This window comes from Castanea sativa, chromosome 6, assembly GCF_040712315.1.
Source record: "Castanea sativa cultivar Marrone di Chiusa Pesio chromosome 6, ASM4071231v1".
NCBI classification, from domain to species: Eukaryota; Viridiplantae; Streptophyta; class Magnoliopsida; order Fagales; family Fagaceae; genus Castanea; species Castanea sativa.
Genome location: NC_134018.1, coordinates 15,847,178 through 15,868,413, shown reverse-complemented (window position 1 = coordinate 15,868,413; position 21,236 = coordinate 15,847,178). Strand labels below are relative to the sequence as shown.

Below are 21,236 nucleotides of genomic sequence, written 5' to 3'. Positions count from 1 at the left end.
TTTCGATATTTGTTGCACTCTTTATTTAAGTTGTACTTGATTTTAACGGAGCAAAATGCAAACGAAGTCAAAGGCACAGAGGACTTTCCTGGAGGCAATGCCGCAAGCGTTTTCGATCTCTTGTTTTCTCAGAATCTCTCTCTATAAATATAATAACCCCATTCTCTCTCTCTCTCTCTCTCTCTCTCAACAAGCAGTAAATCCTCGCCAACCTCGCATACACTCTCCATGGATTGGTTCAACAACAGAGAAAGCAAGAACAAGAAAAACAAGGACAGCAAGAATAGCAATATTATGAATGACAACAACACCAAGAAGAAGAAGAATAGGTTCTTGTCTTGCTTTAGACCCGACTCCATGGAGGGTTTCTTGTTCCCCAAGCTATTGTCGCCGCCTTTGACACTGGTTAAAAATGAAGAACAAGAAAAAGTTGGTGGTGGCGGGAAAAAGAAACACAGGAATCCTAGGCTTTCGAGAATTTTGAAAGCGATTTTTACCGGCACATTCCTGGTTAGTACTTTGATCATCAATGCATCATGTTTATTCTGTTTAATAATTTGTTTCTTTGGATTTTTTGGTAGTTTCTGATTTCTTGGTTTTCTTCTTGTTTTCAAACTTGAGACTCATAACCAATCATCCTTTTCTTGCTAGGAAATTCTAGAAGTCGGTCCTCTTTTTTTTTTTTTTCTTGGATATATATATTTTTAATATCAATTAATTTTCAAATTTTATTGCTAGTTTTGATCGGTAATTTGTTATTTCTTTTATTATCCATAAAAAAGTAAGTTTGACCTTTTTTGGTGTGGATAAAGTTGATTAATTAAAACTGCATGGGTCTTTAATTATTGAGCTTTAGGGGAAAAAAAAAAACTCGGATTTTAATTAAGAGAAAAATTCTTCTTAAAAAATAGATATTAAAATAAAAAAATAAAAAGACTTATAAGTCTTTAATTTTTCTTTCTATTTTATATGTCTTGGTACCAAATTCTTGATTAATATTTTATTTACTTAGAAATCCCATTCATTACCTTTTATATATTGTTGTTATTTCTTTTTTTTTTTTCTTTCTTTCTTGAAATCTTCTTTTCCTACCATCAAAATGAAACTAATAATTCACAATTTGTGCTTTGGCAGGCAAAGAAAGTTAGGAAAAGAAAGTCTATACAAAACTCTTTCACACCAGAGACCAACATTGCAACAAAGACTACTGTTAATAAAACAGATTCGATGAAACAAGAGGACATCAAACTTGGAAATAATTCGAGTCTAAATTCGACGCCTTCGCCTAAGCAGTGGCAGGACAAGCACGCCAATATTGTGGAAGAAAATGAAGAAGAACGCTGTGGTTCTTTGTCTAAGCAGATAGTGCAGGACAAGGACAACAATATTGTGGAAGAAAATACTAATGGAGAAGGACGTTATGGTTGTATCATTGCTTTGAGTTTCCCTCTTTTTAGTCTATTGGGTTCGATTTATTGGAATAAGGCTCTCTCATTTTTCTGTACAGCCACGGGGGTTTTTTTGATTCGTTGGAGCAGTAGATACCTTTTGCCCAAACATAAGTTAAAGTTAAAGTCTGGACTCGTATAAACAACAACTGTTGCAAAGTAACAGTGCTCGTTGAAGATGGTAGTTTTGAAAAATGGATATAAGAGCAAATCTTTTGGAAGAGCCAAGACATGGTGTTATTTTTGAGTTTTTGGCTTTGTATATGTTCAGGTCTTTACTATTAGCTAGCTCTAGCTTGGAGAAGACCCTCTTTTTTATTTTTTATTTTTGTTTTAGTTAATAAATTTTTAGTTTTACCACTTCAAGAAGTTACAAGTGTATAAAGAATCACAGATGTATCTCATTTGATATAGATGAGGACTTTGGTATTTTCATTTACCAGTTGCATTACAGTTTCTCAAAAAAAAAAAAAAAAAAAAAGTGGCTGCATTAGATTTTACCAAATACTAATATATATGTTTGAATTTCTTCGGGGGATTTTAAAAATTTGCTACGGCAAAATATATGGGTGGTGGATGTCGCAACTCGCAAGCATTGACTAATATTGTTTGAAGTCATTATCCAAAAAAGATTGTTGTTTCAGGTTTGCCAAGGCCCTAGCTGTTAAGACCAAAGCGTTTTTGTTTCAATAAATATTCCTTTTATTTTAACACCTGATTGATGTTTTTTTTTTTTAATCTTTATTTTTTATCAGCCCATTCCATTATTTCTATGATCATTTTTTGTTTTTGTTTTTAGAAACCTATGATCCTCTTAAATGTCCTTACTCCTTACCCTTGAATTCAGATGAAACCTAAAAAATACCATACCAACCTAAATAGTAATGGTAATGGCTTATTGCCATTAAAGGCAATTTAGCATTTTTGTTATGGCTGGTTACGTTTAATTTTTAGTTTATTTTATTTACGCACTACTTTTTTATAGTAATAAATTAGAGGAAGTAAGTGATTAGAGTGACTTTTTCACTTATCATAATAGCATCTCGTTCGTTGAGTTCAAATCAACAAGTAGAAAAACTAGTTAGTCAAGTTGATATTCCTGACTCTCAACCCCACGAGGGTATTAGTAGCATTGAGCTGGGCACATGGGGTTTTCCCTAAAGACTTCTTATTGCAAGATTTCGGATTTAGATCCTCCATTCCAAATCACTTATTGAAATCACAATTTTTTTTTTCAATTACATGTATAATATCACCTTTTTTGGTAAACTATTAATATCAAATACAAGTTCTTCTAAAAAAAAAAAAAAAAAAAAATTCAAATGCAAGTGATTCTCCACAAAAAAAATGAAAAAAAAAAAATACAAGGGATTCTAAAAAAGAAAAGAAACACAAGGCTTTAAACCCTCCTTAACCCCCTTATCCCTTTTCCCGGGCAAACCCAATCCACCACCACCACCAGCACTGCGCCGCACCCAACATGGCGACGAAGCTCTTCCTCAGACCCCACTCTATTCCTCTCATCACTTTCCCCCCAAAATTCCTCTTCCCCAAAAACCCAAAACCCCTTACCATTTCTCTCATCTGCTTCACCACTCAAACCCAAACCCAAATTCACTACGGACCTTCCCTCCACAAAGGAATCAAACCATCTTCCCAATCCCAAAATCCCCAACAACAACAACAACAACAAGAAGAGCAAAGCGACTTAATGTTCGACGAACAAAGCTTCACTCGAGTATTCGACCTTACAGCACTTCGCGTCTCTGTAAAAGACTGTTTTGCCCTCGAAAGCCGCCTCCGTGGCCACCTCTTGAACTGGCCTCGCATTCGCAACATTGCCCGAGTCCCAAACGACGACGTCGACCCCAACCTCCTACCCCTATTAGGTTCCACAACTCAACAAGAAGATCTCGTTTCGCTGGAGCGAAGAATTCACGGTAAAGCCGAGGGAGACGGCGACGTTTCGAGCCCGGTGCTGTACAGGGACAAGCTTGCCAGGGAGTTTAACGCCCGAGGATTTATCAAATTTAGGAACTTAGCGAAGATTTCGCGGCCGAAAAGGAAGAAGAAGGATGTGAAAGAGGAGGAGAGGAGTGAGGGCAATAAGGGAATTGGGAAGAATGAGATTGCTTTGGTGGAGGTTGTGGAGGAGGAGGAGGAGGAGGAGGAAGGAGAGGGGGATTTGAAGGGTTTGTTGGGTGATGAGTTTAAGGGAACGAGGCGGAAGTGGAGTGGTCCGACGAGGTTGTTGCTTTTGGATGAGAGGTACGCGGCGAGGAAGGCCGAGGAGTTGCCTGAGGCAATCAAGGTGGCTTTTTGTTGATACTCTGTGAGTTCATTGGGATTTTCTTTTGAAAGTTTTTGCGGTTTCGATGAACTTATATATATAGCCTCTGTTATGTCATTAGTTGCAAATTGCTTTATTTGGTTTGATACATAACTGATTTTTGATGTGCTTAAAACATTTTCACAATGATACCAGGCGTAATTGAATTTGAATGCGATGTTGTAGAAAGGATAAAATTGCTCAAATTGGTGGTTTCTTCTTTATTGCTTCTTGTGTAATTTGATGTCACTTGATATAGTTTATATCAATAGTGGAGGGACTGCATACACAAGAATTATGAGAAAAGGAACTTTATGTGGAGAACAAGGAGAAGGGAAAACCCACCATGAGAGTTGAGAAGTTGTTGATTAGAATGAGTTTTAGATACTTTCTATTATCAAGCTAAATCTTCTCTCTGACTGTTCTTCGCTTAAAAAAAAGATCATTTGACTCCCCCCTGCCCCCACTCCTCTTTTATTGCCTGAGGGAGAGCTATCTATGTAGGCTTTGGCACATCATATATCCATTTCTGTTTGGTGAGCTCTAGAGAATTGGTGCATACACTGAATCGCTTATTCCTGTCCTAGTGAGTCTTCTATATTGTGTCATTATTTTTGTTATAACTTGTAATTGTGGAAGTTGACATTTCTATCAATGCATGGCATGCAGCACATGCGGCTTTTTGGTGCACTTCTATTTTATTGCCAACAATGTTTCAGTTTGTTCATAACATTACTGGGATATGCACCAAGGTTTACTTGTTAGGTTTACAGAGTGTCGCTATGATAGAAGTTACTTGTCACCTTTCTTTGCTAAAATCACCATTAATGTGATATCTGCCTAGTTTAACCTGTCAAGTTTCCATAACATGGTCACTTCTTAATGATTGAATCAGCTTAGCTATTGAGGCTAACATTATGTCATACCTACCTCTCCTTCAAATTAGCTGTTGTGTCCAATCGGAAGTATTACTTTCAAGTTCCAAACTTATCTTAGTCTTAGGTATGGAGACGGTAGTCCCTTTCTTTCATATAGCTTGTTGCTTCTTTCTTTCTTTCTTTCTTCTTCTTCTTCCTTTTTAGTTATTTTTTAATTTTAAATTTATAACGAGAATCAATGTCCTGCTTATATATATATATATATATATATATATATATATATTACCTTATTGGGTGAACATGTTATTTATAATATTCATTAGGTAAGTAAACTGCTTTTTCCTCCCTATTAATTTAATATTCTCATACTATTTATCAGGTTGTGTTGAAAGAAGATACAGGGCAAAGTACAAAATCAACTTTTGAGCTTGTTAGATGCAGGCTGACATTGTTTTATGATTACTGGCAGATGGATGAGGTAAAGGACGACATTCATTAACTATGCTAGGTGAAATCTTTAAGTCAACTGTGTTGTTCTGGATTTTCTAGATATGAAGCATTTGACAACCAAGAAATTGAAACTTTACGTTTTTCTTTGATGTATGAGATGATAGGTGGAGGATAGATACACCCCTTCATTTATCTAAAGTGTTCAGTGATAATTGTTACTCCACCGATTTGTTGGAAATGAAAGTACACAAATATTATTTTAAATTAACAATTCCATTATATTTCTGATGGGCACTTGAAAATTTTATTGCACCAGAATGCAGGATGGCATTCCTCCCCATTTCATAGTAGACCCATAAACATTGTATAACAGACTTCTCTTGAGAGTAGAGCCTTCAAAGACATCTGGATAGATGGCTCTTCTATATCTTTTTTAAGCTCTCTCTCATTTGGAGCAATAGGTCATTAATAATTAGGTATTAGTACCCATATATTGTAGTGATTTTCCACACTGAAATTGCTGAAAGTTCACAGAATCAATGGATTTATGAGGTACTATTTGTTCTTGCAGATCTTGGAGGTGTTGCTACCAAAGGGTATAATTGTTCCATCGGCGTTTGAAACTGTTGGGCATATTGCTCACCTGAACCTGAGGGAAGAACATTTACCATACAAGAATCTCATAGCAAAGGTACTTTTTTTGGAATTTATTTTTTACCATTTTGTCACTGCACTGTAGAATACAAAAGTGACTTTGCATCTATATATATATATAAATTAGATAAGTGAATTTACTGCCCCTTTACAGAAGAAGGCTGTTCTTCTTTTCAGGTTGTCCTGGACAAGAATAAGCCAAAGATACAAACAGTAGTCAATAAGATTGATGCAATCCATAATGACTACAGAACAATGCAGTTGGAGGTCTTGGCTGGAAACCATTCCCTTGTGACAACAGTAGTTGAGAATGGAATGCGATTTCATGTTGATTTAGCAACAGTGTATGTTTCCCTTAGATTGCAAACTTATTGATAATTCCATTGAAGTTCATGAATGCTTGCCAATATCATGCCATTTATACAAAACAAATGCTATGTGCTAGTGAAGTAAGTATGCATCTCAAATCTGCCATATCTGGTTGACTCATTGAGTTATACATCTGATTGTTTTCCTTAGAATTCTGTTCTGGACATCTTCAAATCTTTCATAAATTCTGATGCACATTTTGTGATTGTAAAATATGGCAAAAACTTCTTCTAGCTAAAATTGGTTTGTTAGCTGTATTTATCTAGAGCCAATGAGGCCTAAACGTACATGCTGTAACTGTAACTTGTTGCAGCCTTCTATGGACCTCTTGGATTGAGTTATTTATGCATTAACATGTATCTGTTAATATGAACCTATAAAATCCATCTTCACCTTTTATTTTAAAAGTTGCCTGAATAGCATGGATGGAAGTCAGTGGCCAAACCCACTGGCTGCATGTGTAACTTACCAATTGAAAAAAAAGAAAGAAGCTTGGATGGAAGTCTGCATTAAATCTTTCTGGCTCATGCCATTTTATTGAACACAAATTAATATGGGCATATAGTCAGATAAACTGTTCAATCTCGGCACCATTGACCTTGAGTCAAACTTACAAGAAACTCTGCAGAAGTTTATTATATGGATTTAGAGAAATGAAAATTAATTTTGGCAGTGATTGGATGATAGTGACTTCTGGATGGTTTCTTCTTTTATGCAGGTATTGGAATTCAAGGCTTGCAACAGAAAGACAAAGGCTTCTGAATGGCTTTACATACCGTGATGTTGTTTGTATGTTTGCTTTGGCCTTAACTGAGATAATATTCCTGCAGATTGATATCTACTATCTGAGCCTTCTAAAACGACTGTCATGTTTCTGCTTGTGGATTTTGCTTACAGTTGGTTATTTCTCATTTCTTGTGTTTGTCATTGTCATGTATAGCCATAAAAGCAGAATTAGGAGGAGAATTCCCATAAGCTTTAACAGTTATATGCTTTCTCAAATAGGAGGAAGAAAACCAAAAAGGGAAAAAATAAAAAAATAAAAGAATGAAAAAAAAAGTCCTATATCGTGAAAAAGGAGTTCAGTGCGTATTGCTATTACTGTTATAGAATAAAAAAGAAGCATCTTTTAAAAAAAATCATAATCGTTTCACCTTTTTTTTTTTTTTTTTGAGTTTTACACTGGAGTACTGGTCATAACTTGCGGTGTGCCATTGTCTTCAAGTCTTGCTAAAACCTTGGCAGGGATCATAGATATTTGAATCTCATTACTCTGTACATTATTACTCTAGGAAATGATGTGAAAATAGTTTCATGAAGCTAAAATGAGAGTGTGCTATAGCTACCTTTTATGTGTTATATTATGTGATCACCTACTTTTTTTTATTCTCCCATTGTGGTCAAAACTCTCTCATGATGTTATAAAAACTGTGATGCTTATATGTGTATGGTTGTCTTTTATGCAATTGACAGGCGATGTTTTCTCTGGGGTTGGTCCAATTGCTATATTGGCTGCAAGGATAGTAAAACGTGTTTATGCTAATGATCTAAACCCAATAGCAGTTGAATATCTAGAAAGAAATTGTGTGTTCAACAAACTTGAGAAGAAAATTAAGGTATGACTTAGTCATTGCCATAGTAGTATTTTGTGGTACTTTTTTTTCTCTCAAATAGTTGGAAGACTAAAGACAAGCACAGGATCTTCTAATTTGGCTGTGATAGGGGAAAAATGATTTTTTTTGTGGAATGCAAATAATCAAGATAGCTTGGGCTGATGAGAATAATTCCTCTCAGATTGTTGATAAGCATAACATGGAGTATTGTACAAGACTACTCAAATGATTGTTTAGCATCTATTCTTAGTAAGCATGACTAAGAAAAGATTCATTCATCCAAGATCTTCTTGGAGTTTTCTTGGCCAGTCATCTCAGGTTGATAAAGTTAAAAACGATGAATATCATATTTGCACAATGAATCCTGACTTGAGCTTCTTTCACAAGTTCTCTGGTTTTCATTTGTTACCCATTTATGTGGCATTAAGGCAGATATACATTGCCTAGGCACTTCACAGTATTAAATTTCCTGTAACTGGAGTACTGTGCTTTTTGTAAGGACATTGTATGTCACCTTATAGGTCTTTAACATGGATGGAAGGAGGTTCATCCAGGCTATATTTTCAAGTGATAAAGCTAAGTCCATCACACAAGTGGTTATGAATTTGCCAAACGATGCTGCAGAGTACCTAGGTTTGTTGTTAATTCCATGAATTTACTTTTTGGTTCTTGTTTCTTTTTGTGAGTAATTATTGGATATTAAGAGTTGCAAGGCTAGCTCAAATGGCATTTCCTTCCTTTGTAAGAGCAAGGTGGAGGTTGCAGTCATGGATTCAAGTCTCATTGGGTGCATGTGTAACTTACTAATTGGGGGAAAAAAAGGATTTAAGAGTTGCTTATACAATTTAGTGATAACTTAGTTTATTGGCTTCTGAAGTTAATAAAGTTGGACCAATTCTATTTTAAAATATCTCCACTCATTCCTCTTTCTCATTTAAAAAAAAAAAAAATCTATTTACAGATGCATTCAGAGGAATATACACAGATAGACCCAAGAATGAAGATTTCACTTTTCCGATGATCCATGTTTATGGATTCTCCAAAGCTCGAGATCCAGAGTTTGACTTTCACGAGGTCTGTTCTTAAGTCTCCTCATAAAACATGCCTTTGTTGTTATGCTGTGCTAATTGAACAAAATATAGTACTTTTTGTTTGACATATATCTTTCCTCTTCCTTTTTCTTTAATAACTTTAATGCAGCGGATTAGAATTGCATTGTCAGAAGTGGAGGTCAATGTAGAGATGCGTAGAGTACGCCTTGTTGCACCAGGAAAATGGATGCTATGCGCATCATTTGTGCTACCTGAGAGTGTAGCATTTGCAGATACTACTAGGCTAGATATGTAAAAAGCTGAGGTATGCTATACCCAAGTTTTGTATTGTAATGTTCAATTTAATTTTGCTAATGTTCATATGGTTTATTTATTTAGTCATTTTGCCAATGTTCATTATGTTATTGATTTGATTCTTTTATATTCTTCTGTAGAAATAGGTCAGTAGTTATTGCTCGGTGAGTAGAAAAGCTTATCAAACTTTATGCCAAAATGGTTTCCTCTCTCTGACCAAGTATTTTTTTCCTTCTGCTGCATTCTAAACAGACTGGTTCATGCCAAAAGAGATGTAGAAAGTTAGAAACCAACCTTTTTTTTAACCCGGTTAATGTTTTCTTCTTCTACTTCTTAATTGTTTTATTTGGTTTTGGATTTGATTGCTATGTAAAAGTTAATTAGTGGGATGTCTATGTTGTATGGACTTTGGATAAGATGTTTTTACACGTGAGGGCCTTGCTCATTGCTGAAGTGTTGCCTCCATTACTAGCGGGTAGAGTTGGGAGATAACCATATATGTTTTTACACGTGAGGGCCTTGCTCATTGCTGAAGTGTTGCCTCCATTACTAGTGGGTAGAGTTGGGAGATAACCATATTTGTTGAGATATATATATATATATGTATGTATGTATGTATGTATTTAATTCTTAACTTAAAATTAAAACAAATGGAATGAAAGATTATAAAGAGATGGAATACAAAATAATATGATGTATTTTCTCTAGGGTAAAACTTAGATATAATATCTTAGGTGACTATATATGTGTGTGTGTGTGTGTGTGTGTATTTAATTCTTAACTTAAAATTAAAATAAATTAAAATTAAAATTAAAACAAATGGAATGAAAGATTATAAAGAGATGGAATACAAAATAATATGATGTATTTTCTCTAGGGTAAAACTTAGATATAATATCTTAGGTGACGTTAGGTTTCCTATTAAATTCAAATATCTGAATGCATTAACTAATAAAACACCATTGTGTTATCTTTTGGAAGGATAATTAAAGTCAATGCAACTAGGTATTTGAATGAAATAAGAGAAATTAATGTATTGCGCCTCAAGTATTGAACCTAAGTTTTACGATTTCTCTAAAGTGTTTGGAAGTTTATAAAAGGAAAAAAAAAGAAGAAAAAAGAAGAAGAGAGAATAGACTAAATAAATATAATTTCATTTTATATCTTCACCTTTCATTTTTCTTTTTTGATGCTAAGGATAAAATCAATATTTCACTAAAGTGCAAGTGTTCCAATTGTGAGAAGAATGCTTGGGAGAAAATGGAACACGATGAATATTCCATCCTATTTATTCCATTATTTCTTAGAGCAGTCATTTGAAGATGGAAGATATGTAATATTATTAAAAATTTATTTCATTCCATGCAATATTTCCTCCTCCCAAACATGTTAGTAAATGCTGAGAAATAAATATTGTTGATTGGCTTGAGTTATGTCTGCAATTTCTTGACCACTTGTTAATATCTGGAGTGCTGAGAGAGCTGACAAAGCAACTGGACAAGCGGATGAAAGGTTTAAGAATAAATGGTCATAAAACTAATATTTAAAAGGTTTAATGCATGAATTAGTTTGCATTGCTTGACTAGCCAGTAGGCACTTCTTATCTACGTTCCCAGTTCTCTCTCACATCGTGGGCGTTATCCACTTATATATGAAACTCATATAATGAGTAAGATATTGCATAAAAAGGGAAGAGCAAAGATATAATAGCTTAGATACAGTTCCTTATATCCCCTTTTTATAATTCAGCCACCTGTTTAACACTTAACAGAGCAAACGTCCATCTCTTCCTCTGTTGTTGTTGTTTTTGTTTTTGTTTTTGTTTTTTTTTCCTTTGACGCATTACTTAAAAGTTAAAACTGAAAACCATGGAAAACCAGCAAGAAAACCCAGAACCACAACCTCCCTAGCATCTCACACTCTCTCAAACTTCTAAATTTTTGAAGAAATCAAGATTTTAGATAGACGGAGGGGTTGACTTGTGTGTATCGCATCGTCAATCTAACGGTTTGTTAAATGCCTGGTCTTTGCTTCTCTCTCTATCCCTCTTTTTTCTGATTTTTTTTTTCTTTTTGTAATTCTCTTTCCAGATCTAACACTCATACTCTCAGACTCTTACCCTGTGATGCCTTTTGATTCTACTATGGGAAAGGTGTTTTGTTTAACCTATGGGGATTCCATGGTGGCTTTTGATCTCAAAGATGAAAACTTTAGACGTGATTTCATATTGGAGTTGTGGATTCTAAAGAAGAACCACAATCATGTGTGGGTTAAGGAGAATTTCTTCTAAGATAAAAGGAATGGGAAAAAGAAGAAAGAAAGAGACTGTTTTCAAGCTTCCAAGAAAAAAAGAGAGGAAAAAAAAAAAAAGAAGAACTATGGGTATTTAACGTCGTTTGCTTTGTGTGGTTGAATTATAAAAAACGTACTTAAGGAATTGTATATAAGGTACAGCTTCTAAGTTTTGCCAAAAAAAAAAAAACCGTATAATTCAAATATAAGAAAAAAAAAATCATAAGCCACCTTGTACAGCTGATATTCAAATTGTTTTTATTTTTATTTTATACTTTGATAGTTGGGATAAAGGAGTTTTGAATCATGAATGTTTTTATTAGAAACATCAAAAGATACCAACCAATTGAATTATAAGACATTTGGCTAACCAAACAAATATAATAAGTGGTACACCAATATATATTTATCTTTGTTACGTTAACATACCACCAAAACCATTAATTGGCCTACCATAGTACCATATCAGTAAAACATGAAAATGGCTAAGGAAAATATAGTAGAGCTCAAACATTTTGCTCCAAAATACCCATTTTATAAACATTATGCTTAGAGACACAATAGTTTTCATAATTTGTTGTTATTATTATTGAAATGATAAATTGTGATCAGTGGTAATACATTTTTTTATTAACAGTGGACTTGTATAAAAATAATATTATTATAATTACAACTTAACACCACAATAATTAATAAAAAAGACTATGGAAAAAATGTATGTACAACTGTGAGAGGGTCCGCAAGTGATATATACACTCGGACCCCTCAAGGCTCAAGACATGTCTCGATGTCTGGGTCTTTGTTTTGTACTTGCATTTTTGCAGGACCAACACAACTAACAGATGACAGAGACCTGTTCATGCATAAAGAAATGCAGCCCAGGCCACGAGTACATAAATGCTATGGTAGTAGACGCAGGATATATATATTTGATACTCAGATTTGTCCTCCTTGGAAGGCCCAGATTTCTCCATAACCTTTGCATGCTGCTCATCATGCCCTGAGCTCTATGAAATCCTAGTGTAAGTAAGACATGTACTATATTTCATAGCTGTTTTGCTCCCACAATCCATGTCATATGGGAGAGTATCAATAGGGTTCTATTTGGGTATGGTAGGTAAGGGCTACATGGTAAAAATAAGTGAGAGAAACAGAGTGAGAATGAAAGCAAATCTCAGTTCAGATTCATATCTATATAATTATATCTTCCCCTTGTGGTCCTCGTATTTATGATTGTCTTATTGGAACAAAAATGTAAGTCAGGGGGGGATAGGGTATCTTTTGCTACTTTGTACACAAATGGTTAGCTCCTTCACAAGATGCATAAAGCCAGAGCTTACAGTTACTTCAACTACTACTTTCGTTATATATAGCGACCTCTAGGAAACACCAATGCAATACTTACCTTTTACCTGCTCACTCATGTAAACCCCTGGAATCCACAGAGCCACATAAAGAATGGTAGTCAAACATAAAATTACATAAATATATTATGGTTTTACTACTCTACATGATAGGGGAGGAATGGACTGTGTACCTTTAATTTGAACATCATGGGTTCACAAGGTTGGCTTAAATGAGATAAACAAAGAGATTTATGGTATGTTTGGTAACTGTTTTTTCTTTTTATTATCTATTTTCAAAAATAATTTTCTATTTTTGAAACTAAAACTTGTTTGGTTACTTAAAATAGATAGAAAACAAAAACTATTCTTAAAACTCAATTTGCGAAGGAAATTGAAAACATGCAAAAGACTGTTTTCAGTTTCTAGTTTTCAAAAGTTTAAAAAAAAAAAAAAAAAAACACATTTGATTTAATAAACTTGTCACATTTAATAAGTTAGCATTAGAGATCAAATCCTAATAATAACATATTTTTTTTATTTTTTTATTGATTTCTTAAAAAAAAACTATTTTTTTTTTAATTTCAACTAACCAAACATGTTTTTTTTTTTAATATTCCCGGAAACAAGTTTTTAAAAATAGAAAACAAAAATTGTTACCAAACATAACTTTAATTTTCTTGTTGATATAGTTTTGGCTTTGATTCTCATTTTGAAGCTTAAGATCACATCTAAAGGTTCCATAACACCTATATCTCTAACAAAAAAAAAAAAATTCTAAATTATAATTAGTGTATTACTCATCAATAATGTTAGTTTGACTTTTGAAAATCCTAAAAATATTGAGAAAAAAAAATAGTATACCACAATCCTATTTTAGAAAATTTCAAGAATTACAAAAAGGAAAAAAAAATCCATTAATGTGTTTGACGTCCTATAGCATGATCACGAAATATAAACAAAATTATGAGAGTTAGCTAAGAGTTCTTTATGAGGTGGCATTCCTGTTATTTGAAATATGTATTGACTTGGGACCATAGACAATAATGTACGTGATTTCAAACACAGTTTTATAATTTGGCCTCTCATGTTGCAACTAGAGCGTACGAGTCCTCTCTATGCTTAAGATTTTTATTTCTTAGGTTTAACAAGGTATTGACTATTATATTATTTAAAAATTTGAAAGACGTGTGGTGATTTATATACCTTTAAAATTGTAGTAATATTTAATATGAATTTATTTTAACTGAAGAAGACGGTGTTTTGAAGGTGATGTCTGCCTGGGATTGAGATAGACACATAGAAGAAGTGTGATTTCAAGTTTTGTTGAATATGGTCCTCCACCTCCCCAACGCCTAAAAGAGGGAATAAAAACTAGGGAATGAGTTAGAAGCTTTTCAGTAAAATAAACTGTGTAGACCTGTCAAAATTGAACCAAGACTCGATAACTCAGCCCGAAACCGAAGTAAAATACTTGGCCTATTTTTAAAGTTATTTTTTCCCCACATATCAGATTCAAATGAGACGGTTCATTTTATTCATTCTGTAGTGTCACATGGACATTTTGCATCACCCCCATACATGAGTTTGAAACCATTATTTAAAAAAAAAAAAAAAACCTAAAATCTAAGGATTCATGGTGATGGTATATTGTACCTAAAAGAAAGTTTATGGTCCACGACATTAGTTTTATTTTTATTTAATTTTTTATGGTGTTGATATCATTACTCATTAGTACGTGAATTATAGATGGTGTAAACTTAAGAGTTTCAGTATTATATAAATTTTAGTTTTGAGTATTTTTGTTATTCATTTTTTTTTTTTTAATATTTGTATTGAAAGGAAGATAAGATGATATGATTATATTATTCTTGTTGTTTACATAATGGCAAATGAAGTTTTTTTTTGGGTGCCAAAAACGGTCAGATGTTTACATGTAGGTGGCGTTTGGTACAGGGTAATGTTTTAGGATTCTTAAGAATGTTTAAAGATTCTTATGTTTGTTTGCAAATTACGTTAGGTAATCAGATGCCAGGGGAATCCTTAAACCCCTCTTAGTAGGAATGTGGATTCCCTTTAAAACAGGTGGGAATCTAGATTCCCAAGCTTAAAAGAAATTATATTTTTTATAAATTGACAATTTTAACCATTTTTCCATATCATTTAAGCAATTAAGATAAATTATAAAACAAATTATCAATATCTTCTATCTTGTCTTTATCTTTTTCCGCCAAAACAACATAAACATGATAAATAACTCTGCTAATAGTTATTTTTGTATTATTCTTGTCATTTTGAAATGTTAGATCACAGTTTTAATGAATATGTTGCTAATTAATAGTTTATATAATGTTTTTTATCTATCTATTTAGAGTAAGTTATTTTTTTAAAGGATTAATTAATAGTTTATATATATTTTTTCATTATTTATTTAAAGGAAGATTTTTTTTTTTAAAGGGCTTGGTACTTCACATTCAAATCTAAGGACAAAATTGAAAAAACAAATAATTCATTTAAGATTCCTGGGAATACACCAAATATTATTATCTTACATTCTTGAGAATCTCCCAATGAAACCAAACATAGGAATAGTTACATTCCTAGGAATTGAATCACATTCCTAGGAATTGAATAAATTGAATCACATTCCTAGAAATCTGGATGCTAGGAGTAATGTGGATTCCCCGTACCAAACGCCACAGTAGGGGTGTTTGGTTTGCTGTGATGTATCTTTGATGTGATGCACGTTACAATGAGGTAACATTAAGATTTTTGGTTTATTTTATTTTTTCTAACATTAATTACCATAATTTAAAATTACAAAATATATCACATCACCTTAATTTCATCTCCTTCCTAAACAATGTAATGTTGTATTCTTGTATTGAGATTGCATTAATATAATATTATAATAATATAATATTACGGTGTAATGTAACATCACGGTAAATCAAACACCCCGTAGAGCAATAGAAAATGAGAGAAGAACTGGCTGTTAAAGGGGAAATTATTGTGTACTCCCGGAGTACCATAAATGCATACTCCCTCATTTCATATGAATGATGGGTCTCACTAATTAAATTCATGGTGAGACTCACCATTTATGTGAGAGAGGGGACTACGCATTTATAGTACTCTAGGAGTACCTAATAATTTTCCTTGTTGAAGTAGGCAAATTTTTAAAAGCTGGGAGAGAGCCTTAATTAATGGGTAATTATTAAGTACTTCTAGAGTACCATAAATGTGTATTTTCCTCTCTCATATAACTGTGAGTCCCCCTAATTAAATTTATAATGAGATCCACAATTTATGTGAGAGGAAGGAGTATGCATTTATGGTATTATAAGAGTATTCAATAATTTTTTTTAATAATATCATTTCAATGGTAATGCATACATAGATAGTACTTAATTAAGTTCATTTATTCTCTTCTTTTTATTCTATCCACATTCATAGGTGCACAACCAAAGCTTGTCTCGTTAGTGCTGAACATACACCATTACTAATTCTTTATCTATATTATGTTTGGTTAAGAAGGGGGGAGACCGATGGAAAAGATAGGTTGAAAAAATAAAAATAAAAAGAGTTTTGTACGGTGGAATGAAAATGAGAGAGGATGGAAAAGGAAGGGTAGAGATTCTCCACCAAGCCATCAAAAACTTTCTGTCAGATTGGGAGTAAACGTTGGAGAGAAAAGTATTTTTTCATGAAATTTATTATTTTTTCCATATATATATATATATATATATATAAAAGTAATTTTTATCACATTATTATTTTTTCATTATCTATCAAACACACATAAGAAAAAAGTGACATTTTCTATCTTTCTAATTTTTTTATTAATCCTAAATTTTTTTTATCATGTACAAATTTATAATTAATTTTTATCATTTTACTTTTCTATCATCTATCAAACACACATAAGAGAAAAGTGAAACATTTTCTATTTTTTTATAAAAAACTTTTCTATCAATCTTAAATTTTTTTATCATTTTAGTTTTTCGTCCTCTCATCCAAATCTATTATTGTTTACAGTACAACATTGCTACTTCCCCCATTTATAGGTTATAAACTTATAATGACATAACTTTTGAGCCAATTAACACATCTCCCTACCATTTCATGTACATATTTAAAATTTTCTAACTCTTTGTTTGAATATCAAAATGACTTGTTGATTGAGTGTCTAAAAATACAAGACATCTAACACTCCATGAATGAAATAATACTTTTTTTTTTTACCACCTACAACAATATAAAAGGTAAACATGGTCGATACATTTTACCACTTTGCAAATGGGGAAGCCCAATGGAAATAGAAGATCATTCCAACACGTGTGAGTTGGTCCCCACCAAAACACAGCCCATAGCCGCATCCCCTACACCCCCTATCCCTATACATAGCTATCCACGGGTCGGGTTTGTGCCCAACCCGCAACTGACCCGCTAGAGATCGGGTAGGGAGGTGCCGGGCCGTAATCGACCCATATTAGGGTCGGGTTTTACGGGTCGGTTTCCTGTCGGGTGAGCGGCGGTTCGGGTGAGGCCGAAACCCGCCGGAGACGGCCGAAAAAAGGAGAAAATCAGCGAGATCTCTCCCGATCCTTCCAAGATCCGGTGCGATCTAGCCGAATCTGGTAAAGATTTTGCCAAATCTGATGTTTTTTCCCCAAAATCATGCTGAAAATCGCCGGATCTGGTGTTTTGGTTGCCAAAATCTGCCAAGTCGTGCTAAAAAACTCGTCAGAAAGCTTGAAATCGCAGCAAGTCGTTCTCTTTTCGGGCGGGTCAAGTTGAACGGGTTTTGAAGGAAGGGAATTGAAATTGAACTGCTGGCGTCGGGTTTTGGAGCTTGGGACCTGCGTCCGACTACCAGAGCTATCAGATCGGGTTGTAGTGGGTTGGGTACGGGCGGGTTAGGCGGGTCGGCGGGTGAGATGGACAGCCCAATACATAATGCTCAAATCCCCAATCATTCCATGCAAGGCACAATCTGCTTCCCAGAACTGTAGAATCCACCATGTTTGCCTAAATCGAGCAACCCCAAAAAAGCATATTTATCACCAAACCCAAGCCCAAAACCCATAGTTTTAAAAATCGAATCGGACCAGCCGATCTGACTGGTTTAACCGGGAACCAGGAGCTAGTCTGGTTCGGTAAAACCTCCAAAACTGATCAAAAACCAAAAAACCAGGCAAAAATCGGGGTTGAACCGAAAATTAAAAAAAACGGTTTGATGCCCGGTTCGGCTTTTAAAACCATGCCAAAACCAATCCTCACACATGTCAACCTTAGAATAATTATGGGTAAATTGGACCAAGTAAAGTTGTGAAACTATAGTTGCTCAATTAAATTGTAATGAACTTTTATATATAACTCAATCGTGGTTTATAGTGTTTGTTTGCTATTAGCTTATATGTTAAGTAACTTAAGTTTTTGGTGTTTATAAACAATTTTGTAAAACTTCACTTTTTCTTATATTTTATCATTTTTAAAAGTGCAAATATACTTTAACACATTTTTAACAAAAAAAATTTCAGTAAAAAGTTAGATAAATTGTTCCGAACAGACACATAATGTTTTGAATCAAAATATTTAGGATAAAACTCTATGAATTAAGAAATAATTGAAATTATAAGAGGTATTTTTGCAGTTACCGCAAACTTTAAAGGATGTTTTTACATTACCCCTCTTTATTTTGTAGATGAATGCAATCATATATTTAAATTTAATTGCATAAACTAATGTACTAGTTAGAGAAATACACCTTTCATACGTGCCAAAAACCACTTTTGGTTCTAAATTAAAAAATCAACTTATTTTACTATTTAACTTATTTTTACAACTATTTATAAACCCTACACTTTTTAATACTATTCATAAATATTATTGTACTATTTTAACTAATTTTTACCTTTATTTTCAGTACTATCATGAAATTTCTCAACCAAATTAAAGAGACCATGCAGTTTTTCCGAGTCCCTTTTCCTCCAGCCGCTATTTTCCGTACAAATCTCTTCTCTATGTCTATCCCTATCTCTCTCGTCGTACTTCACACCCCAATGTTGGTCCCCCATCTGGCACGTGGTAGAGTGGGGACCACCACAAAGAGGGACCCATCACAATAATCTTTTCAGATTCTCTCAGATCAGCTTTGTTGGATTTTGATTTTTGCTGCCTCACCGACCTTTGATTCTTCTTTGATGCTCTAAATCTAAGGAAGAGTAAGGCCTATAAATGGAAAGTGGAGCCCATTTGATGACGTGGCCAATCCTAATTCGTCAAAAATATCACATTTTTTGTGGGCTGGCGCAATTCGTACCCCATACAAATACAATCTACATGCCTTTCGGCTTTGGGCAATTGGGATTTCTCATCCAAATCGTATTTTTATTTTGACGAGCCTTTGGTTGGTCACGCAGTTTTGATTTTAATCCAAAGCCTTCACTCACATAAGTAAGATAAATGGCACAATTGGCTTGGTCTGTGTGCAAATATTATGTGCAACCCCCCCAAAAAAAGAAGAAGAATGTTTTGGTATTGTAACTGTTAGTTGATGTGGCATAACACAAGTAATTAGTGAACTAGCTTTGGTGGATGATAGGTTGGCTTAGCCATGATTGATAGCTTCACTCATGTGAGGAATTAGTGGACCAATTGATCTATAGAGGTTAGATTTGAGCTCTTAATTTAATTGTGTGAAGCTATCATGGTGGTGTAGTCTTAATGTGGGTTGATAAAGATTATGATTAGAGCTAGTTTTAGTTGGGATTAGAAAGGAGAAACCAGTTGATTATTATTCAAATAAATTCTTAATGTGGATTCATGAATGATTAGACTTAGACCTACATAGTTTCAGTTGGGAGTATGGCAGAAACCAAATGATGATTTAGACCTGGCTGGCTAGTACAATTTCTTTATTATTTGATAAGAGCTAAGGGATAATGTTTGGATCATGATGGCTTTTGTTACTACGGTAAAAAAAGAATCCCACAATAATTTAGATTGTGAAAGAAGGGTGACACAAAACTTGGAATGTATTGGTTGGAGTTACTGAAACTTTTTGTTTGTTAGTTCCATTATTAACAACTTAGCTTAGCTGACTACATAATGCGTGAGGCTTGGATTTCAAGACATGGGATCAATGAGTGTAGGTTTGAACTTTGAAGAGCTTAAAGGTTGGAATAAATTGATGATTCGTTGTACTAGGATATTTCCTTTTTAGATGAATAGTAGTAATATAGTTGTAGTGGGATTATATGAGATGTTAACTAGGGAAGGAAAAGAGACATATCACTAATTAATCTTCCTCACTACTCTATATATAGTATTACTATCATGTTATCATGTCGCACTCCTTTTAGTAATTACTTTTGAAAGTTGGGATTTCCACTAAAGACCTTGATTAATTTTTCTAGTCTGTAGCCATTGATAAGTAACGTGACAATCACTTAGCACAATGTACTTATTCATCATAATTCTTAGCTTGAATACACGTTTTATTGAAGCACTTAGAAACTGGATAAGTTGTCTCATACTCTAATGTGTAGATATCATCTTTCTTTCTTTCTTTCCTCATACTCTAATGTGTAGATATCATCTTTCTTTCTTTCTTTCCTTCTCTCTTTTTGGAAAATTTGGATCATGGGGTGGGCCTATAACGTGATGACCTGACACTTGAATGTGAACTTCCTTTGACTGATTCGGATTGAGCCTAATATAAAATAGACATATTTAACACCCAAACCCAATATGATTAGGTCTACTTCACACAACAATAATTCTTCCTTAGAGTCTCGAGACAATTCCGGGGTTGAAAAACTTTTTTTTCCCTTTGCATCAACCGATGATAGAGGAAAACATACTATGCAAAGTAACCTTAGATTATGGTGATCAAGCAATAATGTGTATTCATCATTTTTACTTTGTCATAAGACATTTTTATCGTTAATTAGCTACAAAAGGAAAATTAAATGTAGTATCAATTAAGGAAACCTCGTATTTGAATTGCAATGTTCTATTGAATAGAAGGTCCTAATTAATATTTTGTTCAAGATAGTGGGTTAATTTTACTTTAGAAACTATCACATGGAGTCTGCTTTTCATGTTTCCATATATGAATAACAGAATAAGGTTATGATTGCAAGCCTAGACCATAGGCAGATCATATATTCATGACCATATCCTAGTACACATGATTGCCAAGAGGTTTAAAAAATGTTCCACACTTCCCTACCTGATGATCATCTGCCTCAACCATCCCCATGATCAGAGGATCATGACCTTTAAATTGATGTGCAAAATTACAAACACTTTGCATAAAACAAAAGGCAAAGCCAATAGCTTTTTTCAAATGCAATTGCAAAACCTAATGATCTTTTACCAAATTTGGCTAAGCTGAGAGCTGACACTGTGCTACAATGCAAAACTGCTTTGCTTATTTTGGTACTTTGCTGAGAAACAAAGCACCCTTGTTCCGACCAAGCCTGAAACAAACCAGCCCTTGGGTCT

General features: G+C 33.8%; 2 protein-coding genes across 4 annotated transcripts; both read left to right on the top strand.

The window, feature by feature from the left end:
• The first annotated feature begins 216 nt into the window (after positions 1–216).
• LOC142638438 (uncharacterized) lies at positions 217–1,628 on the top strand. Its single transcript, XM_075812473.1, has 2 exons — positions 217–510; positions 1,135–1,628. The coding sequence occupies exons 1-2, from the start codon at positions 229–231 to the stop codon at positions 1,588–1,590; spliced, it is 738 nt and encodes a 245-aa protein (XP_075668588.1). The 5' UTR covers positions 217–228; the 3' UTR covers positions 1,591–1,628.
• Positions 1,629–2,772: 1,144 nt separating this feature from the next.
• LOC142638566 (tRNA (guanine(37)-N(1))-methyltransferase 1) lies at positions 2,773–11,432 on the top strand. Of its 3 annotated transcripts, none has more exons than XM_075812598.1 (10): positions 2,773–3,759; positions 5,035–5,133; positions 5,677–5,796; positions 5,937–6,103; positions 6,847–6,917; positions 7,602–7,744; positions 8,263–8,374; positions 8,703–8,815; positions 8,942–9,097; positions 11,178–11,432. In XM_075812598.1, the coding sequence occupies exons 1-9, from the start codon at positions 2,929–2,931 to the stop codon at positions 9,086–9,088; spliced, it is 1,803 nt and encodes a 600-aa protein (XP_075668713.1). In that variant the 5' UTR covers positions 2,773–2,928; the 3' UTR covers positions 9,089–9,097; positions 11,178–11,432. The 3 variants fall into 3 exon arrangements, with proteins under 3 accessions (XP_075668713.1, XP_075668712.1, XP_075668710.1); XM_075812597.1 differs by lacking the exon at positions 11,178–11,432 and adding an exon at positions 9,228–9,794 and having other exon boundaries at positions 2,774–3,759; XM_075812595.1 differs by lacking the exon at positions 11,178–11,432 and having other exon boundaries at positions 2,774–3,759; positions 8,942–9,189.
• Positions 11,433–21,236: the final 9,804 nt, after the last annotated feature.

What these genes read in the sequence shown, in the direction of transcription:
- LOC142638438 (XM_075812473.1), top strand. Translation starts at nt 229, where the DNA reads ATGGATTGGTTCAACAACAGAGAAAGCAAGAACAAGAAAAACAAGGAC. An exon ending in TTTTTACCGGCACATTCCTG is followed by an intron (nt 511 to 1,134) that starts GTTAGTACTTTG and finishes GTGCTTTGGCAG; the next exon opens with GCAAAGAAAGTTAGGAAAAG.
- LOC142638566 (XM_075812598.1), top strand. Translation starts at nt 2,929, where the DNA reads ATGGCGACGAAGCTCTTCCTCAGACCCCACTCTATTCCTCTCATCACT. An exon ending in AGTTGCCTGAGGCAATCAAG is followed by an intron (nt 3,760 to 5,034) that starts GTGGCTTTTTGT and finishes ACTATTTATCAG; the next exon opens with GTTGTGTTGAAAGAAGATAC. An exon ending in TACATACCGTGATGTTGTTT is followed by an intron (nt 6,918 to 7,601) that starts GTATGTTTGCTT and finishes TGCAATTGACAG; the next exon opens with GCGATGTTTTCTCTGGGGTT.